At 40.2% G+C, this 12,177-nt stretch overlaps 2 protein-coding genes across 2 annotated transcripts; one reads left to right on the top strand and one right to left on the bottom strand.

Moving 5' to 3' along the window:
- Window positions 1–510: 510 nt before the first annotated feature.
- Window positions 511–4,012, bottom strand: cryba4 (crystallin, beta A4). Its single transcript, XM_015603804.3, has 6 exons — window positions 3,952–4,012; window positions 3,442–3,485; window positions 2,691–2,809; window positions 1,820–1,961; window positions 957–1,099; window positions 511–757 (listed from the first exon to the last, which is right to left on the bottom strand). The coding sequence occupies exons 2-6, from the start codon at window positions 3,478–3,480 to the stop codon at window positions 610–612; spliced, it is 591 nt and encodes a 196-aa protein (XP_015459290.1). The 5' UTR covers window positions 3,481–3,485; window positions 3,952–4,012; the 3' UTR covers window positions 511–609.
- A 5,037-nt stretch (window positions 4,013–9,049) lies between these two features.
- On the top strand, window positions 9,050–11,983 carry crybb1 (crystallin, beta B1). Its single transcript, XM_022664609.2, has 6 exons — window positions 9,050–9,159; window positions 9,740–9,883; window positions 10,226–10,344; window positions 10,831–10,963; window positions 11,124–11,266; window positions 11,641–11,983. The coding sequence occupies exons 2-6, from the start codon at window positions 9,761–9,763 to the stop codon at window positions 11,816–11,818; spliced, it is 696 nt and encodes a 231-aa protein (XP_022520330.1). The 5' UTR covers window positions 9,050–9,159; window positions 9,740–9,760; the 3' UTR covers window positions 11,819–11,983.
- Window positions 11,984–12,177: the final 194 nt, after the last annotated feature.

Below are 12,177 nucleotides of genomic sequence, written 5' to 3'. Positions count from 1 at the left end.
ATATTAAATGAGTTATAGGTAATAAGAAAAAATATGTATCTTTTAGACTTTTATCTACTTCTAAATAGTTAAACCTGGAGTGATTCTTGCAGTTCTGTAAAGTAAAACATAACAGTATGATTCTGAAAATGAAAAAAATCTCTGTATAAAATGAATAATAAAATATTCAGTCACAATAACTGTTATTGTTATATCGGTGGCATAACATGTATTGTCTTACAACAACAGTAAAATTGTTTATTGTTAACAGGAGAGTGTGTTGTAAAAATATTATGTAAATTATATTATGTAAATTATAATGTTAATGTTAGTTATTGTTACAGGCCCAGCAGAAAGTAATATTTTTTTATCAATACTTTTTTTTTTTTTTGAGGGATGCACCAAATATGAAAAAGTAATAGGTGGAATTGCAGTGTTTCCTCTAACATTAGGGTTTTTTTCAGCAGCAGGTTCAGATCTACACTGGTGTTGAGAGTGATGTAGAGAAGCGGACAGAAACCCAGAGGTCAGTGAGGTTTAAGAAAGACGGTTTATTCAGCACTGGGCAGTGTGGGCAGCAGGGGGCTGAGGGTGGGTGTGGGGGGTCAGTGGCGGTGGGTGAGGGCTGGGTTACTGCTGGATACGGCGGATGGACTGGATCTGAGGAGTCTGACAGTGAGAGCCGAACTCCCTGAAGTGTTTGTACTCGCCTCCGTGACGGTCACACTCCATGATGTACTGCCAGCCACGGTAGCCGGGGTACTGGTAGCACACAAACCTGAGGAAATAACGAATTACAGATTAAATATACTATAATTATCCTATAAATATCTAAAATATTGTTATTATTACAATGTATGTGCTGTATATGAATATCTAATTCACAGCTCACATCATGAGTGAGAGGTGGAGAAATAATAAAAATATAAATATAAAGATGGTATTTAGAGATAAAAGGAACTGGAACTGATGCTTACGCTCCAGAGTGGAGGCGCATGGAGCCCACTTCATTGTTGCACCAGCCCATGCCCTGCAGTGAGGGGTAATCATCGCTGAGCTCGCCCTTACGACCCAGGTAGTTCTCCCTCTCGTAGATGGTCATCCTGCACTCCCTGTGGTTCTGTTGGATCAGAAACAGAAAGAGTCTTGTTCTGAGTTCTGAGTGCAGAACATTTTAAATTGAATTGTGGTACTCGGTGTGTGAGAGTATATAAATAGTGATGCACTTCTACTGCAAACATTTGTATCAAGATTAATATTGTGTATTTTAAAAATGTCTTTAAATATTGTCATATAATATTTTTACTGTATCTTATTTCAGTATAGAGCAAAGTAGCCACTGTTGATGCTTATTAGTGGGTAGATTTTAGAGGCCTGCTGTAAGAGCGGCTTATATCAGATAATAAATAACCACTAAAAGCAATCAGATTAGGTAATCAGATCGAGCGGTCGGAAGCAACTGTGCTGAAGAAAGTAATTTACATCAGTTCCACAGAAATAATACAGATACACTAACCTTAGAAACTAAAGAGCACTGCACTGAGCTGGGTCATGTGAGTGGCCCTTATCAGCCCTCACTACAACTCCCATAATTCACCTGCACCAACTATCAATCAGCCCTCACTACAACTCCCATAATTCACCTGGCCTTACCATGAGCATTCTCTCTAGTGAAGAAGCACTTCACTGTCTTCTTCTGTTTTTTACTGGTTGTATTTATTGTAATATTGTATTTGTGATCACTTATTTTGGATCTATTGATTGTTGTAAGTTTTATCTCAGACTCTTTTGTTTCTGCTGCAGTTTTGATCTGAGTGATGGTGATGTTCTGGACACTTACGGCACAGGAGATGGGCCTGAAGGAGGTCATCCTCTCGATGTGATAAGCGTTGCTTCCCCCAAAGGCATCACACTGAGGATACTCGCCTCGCTCCAGCACGAACTGCTGACCCTGAAAAGAGGGGTGCTCATACCCCACCCAGCTGCAGAGAGGGGCAGAAGCTCCAGTCAGAGGGAGAGCTGTGGGTATCATACAGCTGAGTAACGTGGGTAACAAACCTAATCTTTTACTAATACTGATTCCACACTTTACAGTTTTATCACTCACTCATTCGATCAGGGAACCAAAGAACTGTTGATGCTGTTAAAGAACTGTGCTGAACTCTTCAGGACCATACATCTCCAAACTACCCTAAACTACCTTTCATATTCCCACATTACTACATATTTTACATCTACATATCTAAGATATGCACAATTTGAGTAAATTGTAATATTGAGAATTGTCACTAGTCAGAATTACAGTGTAGATAATATATCTGTTATTATAATTTCTACTAGTAAAAAACTACTTATAAATATCAGTAACTGGAGGTTTTACTAGTAAACATGTAATTGTGATGTGGTGCTAGTCATGTAACTAGTCAGAATGGATATAATTAAAGCTAATATCTTGTATAAACAACATTATAGAGATCTATACTTTTAGTTAAGGCTAAAACAGCTCACAGTCTCATTTATCTCACTCATTATCTCTTTATCTAATCATGAATCTGGTTTATTAGAAGAGGTAGAGCAGAAGACCTGAAGCTCTGACTTAATTCATCATTAATCTTAATAATTAATCTCGGGTTTAAGAGGTGAGGAAATGAATGATATGATTTCTGTTATATTTACAGTGTCTCTACAGGCCTGAGCCACGCTGCACTTACGCTCCACTCTCCACCCTCAGCGAGCGAACACTCTCGAACCCGAACTCCATAACATTACAGCACTCAGAGGTGAACTCGTGGTGGCGGCCCTGGAAGCACTCCTCGTCATAAACGATGATCTGGAAGATAGAGGATGGGCACCTTTAAAAAAGATGTGTGTTTGGGCAGTGACTCGTCAGATACGAACTATAATAAATCATAAAGTACTATTATATCACTGCATAAATCAACACACACAACAACCTTTCAGCAAATTAAAGAATAAAATCAATTAAGACAGAATAGGGTTATTTCCTCCAAAGCATTCACATAAACATATTAAAACTGATATTTTAACCAGTGTGTTATAACCCACCATTTGTTTAATGAATTTTAATTGTTTTTTAAGTTATTTAGGATAAAAGGATTAAATGGTTTGGCTTCGTATAATCACATAGCTGATAAAATTAGCTGGTGGATTAGCATGCTAGTTAACGCTAGAATCATCCTCATCATCAATTTGAGCAGATCAGTCAGTTCAATAGGCTTCACTGATTATTGTGCTGTTTTTTATTTTATATTTTGCATTTTGTGGAGGGTTAAGTGTGTGATCATTTGAAAAAGGTATATAAACAATGTAGTATTGAGTGAGAGTGAGAGATCTCTCTCTCTTAATATCTTAGACACAAAGATAAAGTAGGCTTGTGCACTTCTATTAAAGACTACATGAAAAAAAATTAAAAAGTCTAAAAAACAACATTATCATTCATACCTTCCAGTGGCCTGAGAACTTGGTACAATGGTGAGACATCTTGGCTGTGTAAACAAATATAATAAATTAAAAATAAAGTTATCTCTAAAACATTTTTGTTACTGCTATAAAACACAGATTTAAAATGAATAAAGATGTTTTGTCTTTTGTATAAATAAATGCATAAAAGTCTGAGATGATGAGCTACATTGGTCCATTGAAATAAAAATGCGTATTCCTACAGGCTTGCATTTTTACAACTTTTATACATTATTCTTTTATCATTTGAGAAACATCAAAACAAAATAAAGCCATATACAGTAGCAGAGAGTGCTGTATGACTGCAGCCTGAAGTAAATAAGAATAAATATATAGTTCAATTGAGTTATTTAGATCCAGGGTATCTAAAGTCACAGTGAGTCTGGGTGCCGGCTCCTGCCGCTCGCCGGGTGGCAGGTTGCTGGCAGGGCTGGCAGGTTGCTGGGTGGCGGTGAGGGATGTGGCGGCGGTGGACCGGGGAGGAGTACTCACCTCGCTTCGATGCCCTTGGGACGTCCTGATGAGAGAGTGAAACCTGGCACGCGAGTGTACCCTTTTAAAGCCTCCCCTGGCAAAAGGCCCAGCCAAAAGCCCCGGCTCAGCAGGGGGGCGGGGCCGGGCATTGTGCTCCTGACAATGGAGGGGTTTAAACCTATAGAGCAGCAGAACTGCAAACACCACACTCTGCCCACGCCCGAGCCTCCACCGACACGCGGGACATACGTGTTGTATGAAGGTGTGTGTGGATGGTATGTGCAGGTGGAGGATGAGAAGGTGGAGCTCAGGTGTGGTCTCTACTCTACTGGCAGGTGAGGCACTGTGGGGCTGCTGGGTAAAAATCACCTGTACAAACACCTGATAGTGAGAGCAGTGTCAGAGGGGGGGGGGGGGTGTCCTGTACACTCAGTATGATGATGATGATGATGATGATGATGATGATGATGATGATGATGATGATGATGATGATGTAACACAAGCATCATCCAGCATCATATCCATCCCTGCCTTACTGTAATAAATAAACTCTAATAAACCTGAATTATCTCTTTATTACATTAATATCACACCTTAACTGCTAATAAATAACTCAGTACACAAATTAATTACATTTTTACCATTTACAAATATGAAAAAATAAAGAACACAGTAAGAAGTCGATGTAATAAAGATTTATCTCTGTGATGGGATGTAATGTGATGGTGCATTACAGTGTTTACTATATTAAAGTGAGAATCTATCTAGTACCTGTTGGTTCCTCTATGCTGGATATAAGGTGAGATTGAGACGGTTGGGTTTGGAGGTTCTACAGGTTCTGTATGGATCCTGTGGAGACTGTGTTCCTGGGAAACCCTTGCTGTGTGTGGGTGAACATTATCCTGCTGAAAAATGCTGCTGCTATCAGCTGGAAGTTCTGCAGGAGAGAAAGCAGCAACACAGGATGTTCTGCACAGATCACTGAGATCACTGTTAGTAATGTTCCTCCTATCACTACTAGGAGTGACTGACTCTCACTGTATGAGATGATGCTCAGTTTACTCATCACTCCAGCAGTGTGTCGCTTCACAGAAAAGACCTCCAAACTCAAACCTGACCATCATTGGATCCCAATAATTAAGGTGTGGGAATGAAATACTAATACGTGGGAACAAGATACTAATGCGTGGAAACGAGATCATTAAGGCGTGGCCATGACTTATTAAGGAGTAGGAACGAGTTAATTACATCTAGCTGGAGAATAATAATGCTTGCTTTTCTATAAATTAATGCCCATGAAGAAGACTGGACATTACACTAAAGCTCCTTTAATCCAGGGATAATCTTAAAAAAGAAAATGGAGAGTGAACTGGTTTATTTTTATTTTATCTCTGAATGAATTATAGTGATATTTTGGAGTCTCTTGCAGTGAGACAGGGTGTAATTTTAAGATAAGCTGCTGGCTTTGTTAGCTGTGAAACATTAGGCCACGCTTTAATAAGTTGTGGCCATTTCCACATCATAATGATCTCATTTCCACACATAAGGATCTCGTTCCCACACCTTAGGATCTCGTTCCCAGCTGCGGATACTGGATGCTGGACAAGATGAAACCGAAACTTCACGTGAAGCTCTGCTCTTTAGCTCATAAGCATTAGTTTAGGAGTGTAAACTGTTCAGACTAATGTCAGATATAGATCACATTTAAAAAGATACTATGGACAGACTAAAATAAACATCACACATGGTGAGAATTGTTTTTCCTGCTGTGTGAATGAGATCCTGACTGAACGATCGCTGGTTCAACCCCCTGAACCGATGGGATGCACCCAAAAAGCCCTAGAGCAAGAGTACTAACCCCTAACTGACCCCCGAGCCTGCCCACTGCCCCAGGCATATGTGCTCACTCTTTAACAATGTGTGTATTCACCACACAGCTGGTTTACTAGGTAAATTCCTATATGTGCAGCACAAACAGAGATTAAGTAGTTCTTTCTTCTTAAAGAACCATTTATGTAGAGTTTTGTACAGAAGAACCAACTTTTCTTCAAAATGTTTCAGAATTTAGATCTTACTTTGAAATCTTCTGAAGCTGAATGTTGTGGTGAGAAATCGTCTGATGATCTACATAGACATGTGTGGACAGGACCTAAAATAATACAAAAATCCTAAAATCCTACAACACTAATCTTGACATTTGAATGTTTAATCTTTAACTTCATTCCTTTTGTGGATCAGTTAGCTCATCTTTTACTGACTGAACTCTGAACACTAACAGACATTCAGAGCAGAGTTCAGCTTCCACACCACTGTGCTCCTCTACCCACTGCAGCTCTCTCCATAAGCACTACACAGAGTTTAAATGAACATAAATACTGTTTATTAGCTTTTTTATATATATATATATGAAAAAATATATATATTATATTTCTGATACTGAGCACTTACAGTGATACAAAATATAATTGATCATTCTTTTATTTGATCACTTGTTGTAAAGCATTTTGAGATTTGTATAATAATGAAAAGCAATCCTAAATCATGCAGGGAAAATAAACCATGAATACCCACGGCCTAAACTCATCACTATACTAATCACTATACTAATCACTAGCCCCACCACCATATCCATCACAATACCATCACAGTACTCATCACTATACCATCACTATACCATCACTGCATTAATCACTATACTCATCTCTATATCCATCACAGTACGTGCTGTATTCACTCTGTTTACTCTCTCTCTCTCTCTCTCTCTCTCTTAGTCTACTGATGACTGCTGTAACTTCCCCAGACTCATGCATGAGTGTGTGTAGGAGTGTGTGTGTGTGTGTGTGTGTAGGTGATTGTGTAGGAGTGTGTGTGTAGGAGTGTGTGTGTGTAGGTGATTGTGTAGGAGTGTGTGTGTGTGTGTGTGTAGGAGTGTGTGTGTGTGTGTGTGTGTGTGTAGGAGTGTGTGTGTGTGTGTGTGTAGGAGTGTGTGTGTGTGTGTGTGTGTGTGTGTGTAGGTGATTGTGTAGGAGTGTGTGTGTGTGTGTGTGTGTGTGTGTGTGTGTGTGTAGGTGATTGTGTAGGAGTGTGTGTGTGTGTGTGTGTGTAGGAGTGTGTGTGTGTGTAGGAGTGTGTGTGTGTAGGTGATTGTGTAGGAGTGTGTGTGTGTGTGTGTGTGTGTGTGTAGGAGTGTGTGTGTGTGTGTGTGTGTGTGTGTAGGTGATTGTGTAGGAGTGTGTGTGTGTGTGTGTGTGTGTGTGTGTGTGTGTAGGTGATTGTGTAGGAGTGTGTGTGTGTGTGTGTGTGTGTAGGAGTGTGTGTTAATTCTGTATCACTGAATCTGTTTACACTGAAATGATAAGAAGTTTATATAGATCTATATCAGTTGTGAATTCTGTGATCTGTATTCAAATATTGTAATATTATCACTGTCCAAAACCTTGTATCTCCAGAACAGCAACTCTTTCAATATAACTTCAATAAATCAATTCTTCTGCAGTAGCATTTTATTACAAGTTGTTACAGCATTTCTATTGGTCTATTCACCATCAAATTCTGATAAAAACAGCACAAAGCTTTTTGTGTAGGAGCAACATTGTTCTCCAGTGGAGAATGTTATTATCTGCACTGAAATTTAAATTGATCTCCTGACTGCACTGTAATATTAACAATAAGACATTTACTGTCCTTTTCTCTTTTCTTCCTGTTAAATGTAGAAAACAACAATTAAATTACTATTTAAACAAAGCAACAACTGTATACAATATTACTGCTGTATTTATAAACATACTACATAATATTCTTAAATATTAGTGTTTTGATAAATTTCAGTATTTATAAATCTATTCATTATGAATGATGAAGTCTGGGATGAGTCTCTCACACATAAACATCTGATCCTAAACACTACACAGCAGCATTATCTCTCTACACCCTGTACTCTCACTGAGTAGTGTAGAGTAATAACAGATCACACATAATGAATAATATGTGCTTTAAAAATGTTTCTTTTTTGCATTTTCATTTAATTTAATTTAATTTCTCTGTAAAAAAAAAATCTGCAATTTTTTTAATTCTCAAATGTGTAAACTTAGATCAACAATTCCATTCTGGAGGAGTTTAGAATTCGTCCAGCAGCTGTTTAACTACAGTTTTCTGACAGTTTTGAGTAAATTACAGTTTTTCTCTATTTCAGAAGACAGTGGTGTTCTGAAGAGGATGCATGGAGATATAAATGTTTTACAGTTTTATTTATGTTTTGTTTTCATTTTTGTTCTATTCTGAAAGAGTTAGTGTGTGTGTAGTGTGTGTAGTGTGTGTGTAGTGTGTGATGTAGTGAAGTGTGTTTAGAGTGTGTGTAGAGTGTGTGTGATGTAGTGGAGTGTGTGTAGAGTGTGTGTGATGTAGTGGAGTGTGTGTAGTGTGTGTAGTGTGTAGAGTGTGTGTAGAGTGTGTGTAGTGTGTGTAGAGTGTGTGTAGAGTGTGTGTAGTGTGTGTGTAGAGTGTGTGTAGTGTGTGTGTAGAGTGTGTGTAGTGTGTGTAGAGTGTATGTAGAGTGTGTAGAGTGTGTGTGTAGTGTGTGTGTAGTGTGTGTAGTGTGTGTAGTGTGTGTGTAGAGTGTGTGTAGAGTGTGTGTAGAGTGTGTGTAGTGTGTGTGTAGTGTGTGTGTAGTGTGTGTAGAGTGTGTGTAGTGTGTGTGTAGAGTGTGTGTGTAGTGTGTGTGTAGTGTGTGTAGTGTGTGTGTAGTGTGTGTGTAGTGTGTGTGTAGAGTGTGTGTAGAGTGTGTGTAGAGTGTGTGTAGTGTGTGTGTAGTGTGTGTGTAGTGTGTGTGAGTGAGGATGCTGTGGGATGGGTGGGTCTGCTGGACGGTGTGTTGGTGGTTGGAGTGCAGGGTTCAGGCGGAGGTTCAGGGTCGGGGATTAGTGAAGGTGACCTATGGCCCATACATTCCTGTGACGAGGGCCGGGCGGCACCGCCCCCCCAGGCAGAAGTGCCGCGCTCAGGGCTTTCTATTGAGGGTAAAGTGCTTACGGGCAGCGGGGCAGAGCGTTCTGGGCGGTGGGCTGAACCCACCCCCCCTCCTCCACACACCAACTCTGATGACGGGGGGGTTTCTATTGTGCCCCCGGCCCCTCCATGCTCCCCTTGCCAGGGTATAAAAGGTGGGCAGTGGGCTGAGGGGGCAGCACGAGCCAGCCAACTCCTCACGGCACAGCTGTACCCAAGCAGGTAAGCAGCAAACCAGCAAAACATTCATACTGGATACAGCTCAAAAACAAGCTCCAAAAACCAGCTTAAAAACCAGCTGGGAGTCTGATCCGGTCTCCCGGTGCTGATCGGTTCTGAGAGCAGTCAAAACCCACTGTTACAGAGCGAAGAGCATCATTCATCTGCTCTGCATCTGGATTTATTATTATTACTACTACTTTTATTATTAATATTTATTCAGGGAATATCCCAGCTAACAGTGTTTGGTTTTGTAACTAAACATTCAAATTCTTAATTAAATTAATTCAAATTCTTAAAACATTCAATCTGTTCAATCAGGTTTATGGATGTTCTTAAAACATTTTCAACTTAACGTTTCTAAACGTTCTGGTTCTATTGATGAAACACTATTTTTAGTTTAGTTTTGGGAATGTTTTTTAAAGTTTCAATAATGTTCCTAGTCTAGTTTAGATTGCTAAGTAAGAAACATTTTAATCATGTTGTGATGCAAACTGTTATTACAGGGGTCTGGTCTGATCTGTGTTTATACTGGGTGTTGATGTTTGTAGTTTATGATCTGTCTCTCTGCTGTTTCCCACAGACACTCTCGAACCCCATCGCCATGTCTCAGACCGCCAAGACCGCCACCAACCAGGGTGCCGACGCCAAGGACAAGGGCACCCCCGCCCCCGCCGCCACCAGCAAGGCCACCAAGACCGGAGACCCCTTCATGGGAAACTACAGAGTGAGTTCTCCGCCTCCCCACACTTCTGACACCAACTTACACTCAACTGACTCGTCAACACTAACTGTTACATCCTGGGAGGAAAACCAGTGTGACCAGTTAAATATTATCATCAAATTTTTATATTTGAGCCAACAAGGGCAACCAATAGGGCACTATCTCTGTTTTAGTAACATTTCTACAACTATGGGGGCACAAGAGGGGCAGTTGCCCACCCCTCTGTTAAGAAACTTAAACTGAAAATCAAACTGATTTCTCCCAAAACAATAAATGATATCAGTGTTTGTAAATAATATTAAAATATTATTGTCCTAACATTTAGTTATGAATATTGTCCTGCAGATCATGCTGTTCGACCAGGAGAACTTCCAGGGCAGGATGATGGAGGTCCAGAATGAGTGCATGAACGTGTGTGACCGTGGTATGGACAGAGTCCGCAGTATCATTGTGGAGTGCGGCCCGTAAGTTACTGAATATCACAGTTATTAGTTACACGCAGCACATTAACTATTGTTAATTTAACAATAGAAGTGATTTCTCTCTTTGCTGTGTAGAAACTCAGATATGATGTTATTTAGTGATGAGTAAATATTTTGAGCCAGTTTCCCAAATTACTCCTAATATAATTAATTGCTTATATAAATATTGCAGTAATTTAGTCCAAAACACAGTAGCTTACAAAAGTACTTCACTGTTTACTGTTTAGAATATCAGAAATATCCTGAACTACTTTATTTACTCTATAATTATAAAAATACCAAAAGTTGAGATAAAACAGTAATCAGGATGAATACCAGATATCATCATTTATTATCTTTCTCTCTCTCTCTCTCGTCCTCGTCTGACCCCCTGATCCTAATGCTTGGTGTGTGTGTGTGTGTGTGTGTGTGTGTGTGTGTGTGTGTGTGTGTGTGTGTGTGTGTGTGTGTGTGTGTCCTGCTCCGTAGCTTCGTTTGCTTTGAGCAGACTAATTTCCGTGGGGAGATGTTCATCCTGGAGAAGGGAGAGTATCCTCGCTGGGATACCTGGTCCAACAGCTACCGTAGCGACTGCCTCATGTCCCTCAGGCCCATCCGCATGGTGAGACTCACAATTACATTACATTAGATTTAACTTTTAGAATTGATCTTGTTTGATTATCTCAATTAGAAATATAACATTTTCAGTTCATATTCTGTTTATCATCTCAGCTGCTTTGCTAACATCAGTATTGATCAATTATCAATATTATCCCCCTCAGGACCCCATGGAGCACAAGATCTGCCTTTATGAGCTCTGCGACTTCCAGGGCAACAAGATGGAGATCCAGGAGGACGACGTGCCCACCCTGTGGGCGCACGGTTTCTGCGACAGAGTGGGCAGCGTGAGGGTGCCCGGCGGAGCGTGAGTACCAGTCCCACTCAGAACTCAGAACTGGACCTGTATTTCTCAGCGCTGGTCCTGAAGCTCCAGTGTTCTGCACATTTTAGAGGTTTTCCTGCTTTAACCACATCTGATTGGTTGGATCAGGTGTTTGGGAGCAGGGAAACACTAAAGTGTGCAGCAGTGTGGATCTCCAGATCCAGGACCAAACCCTATACTGAACCATATACAGAACTATATACATATATAACTATATAATCTGATTATTATTGAACATGTAAACTCAAAAGCAAAATAACTTTTCAGAACTTTATTTCAGTATACAAGTATAATCATTATATGGTATATAATCAGTATATAATCACTAACCCCCTGTTCTCTTTCTCCTGGTGCAGTTGGGTGGGATACCAGTACCCCGGATACAGAGGATATCAGTACCTGTTTGAGTGCGGGGATTACAGACACTACAACGAGTTTTGCGCCTTCCAGCCTCAGATCCAGTCCATGCGCCGCGTCCGCGACATGCAGTTCCACCAGCACGGCTGCTTCAACCTCACCGCCGCCAAGCAGTGAAGACCTCCCCCGGCCCGCGGCTCCGACCAAGCCTGGCGCTTTTTACCCCCCCCCCATCCCCCCCCCCTCCGACCCCCCCTCCCTCACTATAGAGTAATATAAACTGTACCGGACATCTCACTCTCTTTTTATGATGCCAATAATAAACATGTTTTGGAAAATTGACTTTCTAAACAGTGTTTTATTTTCTTTGAACGATCGTAAGATCATTCTCATTGGGTAAATTTGTAAGTCCTTAAATTCTAAGCTTTATTTCTTTCTATACTTATAATTTTTCCTCCTTTATTCCTTTATTTACTCAAAAGAATAAACACTCAATTTTTTGGACACCAGTGTCCTCTTGTACTTTTTTATCTTAC

The sequence above is a fragment of the Astyanax mexicanus genome, chromosome 20 (genome assembly GCF_023375975.1).
Source record: "Astyanax mexicanus isolate ESR-SI-001 chromosome 20, AstMex3_surface, whole genome shotgun sequence".
Taxonomy (NCBI): Eukaryota; Metazoa; Chordata; class Actinopteri; order Characiformes; family Acestrorhamphidae; genus Astyanax; species Astyanax mexicanus.
Note: the sequence above shows the minus strand (reverse complement) of the source record. Positions and strands in the feature narration are given on the sequence as shown.

Coding starts and splice junctions, on each gene's coding strand:
- crybb1 (XM_022664609.2), top strand. CDS start 9,761: ATGTCTCAGACCGCCAAGACCGCCACCAACCAGGGTGCCGACGCCAAG. Junction 9,884..10,225: donor CCTTCATGGGAAACTACAGA/GTGAGTTCTCCG, acceptor ATTGTCCTGCAG/ATCATGCTGTTCGACCAGGA. Junction 10,345..10,830: donor ATCATTGTGGAGTGCGGCCC/GTAAGTTACTGA, acceptor CCTGCTCCGTAG/CTTCGTTTGCTTTGAGCAGA.
- cryba4 (XM_015603804.3), bottom strand. CDS start 3,480: ATGTCTCACCATTGTACCAAGTTCTCAGGCCACTGGAAG. Junction 2,810..3,441: donor AGTTCTCAGGCCACTGGAAG/GTATGAATGATA, acceptor TCTATCTTCCAG/ATCATCGTTTATGACGAGGA. Junction 758..956: donor ATGCGCCTCCACTCTGGAGC/GTAAGCATCAGT, acceptor TTATTTCCTCAG/GTTTGTGTGCTACCAGTACC.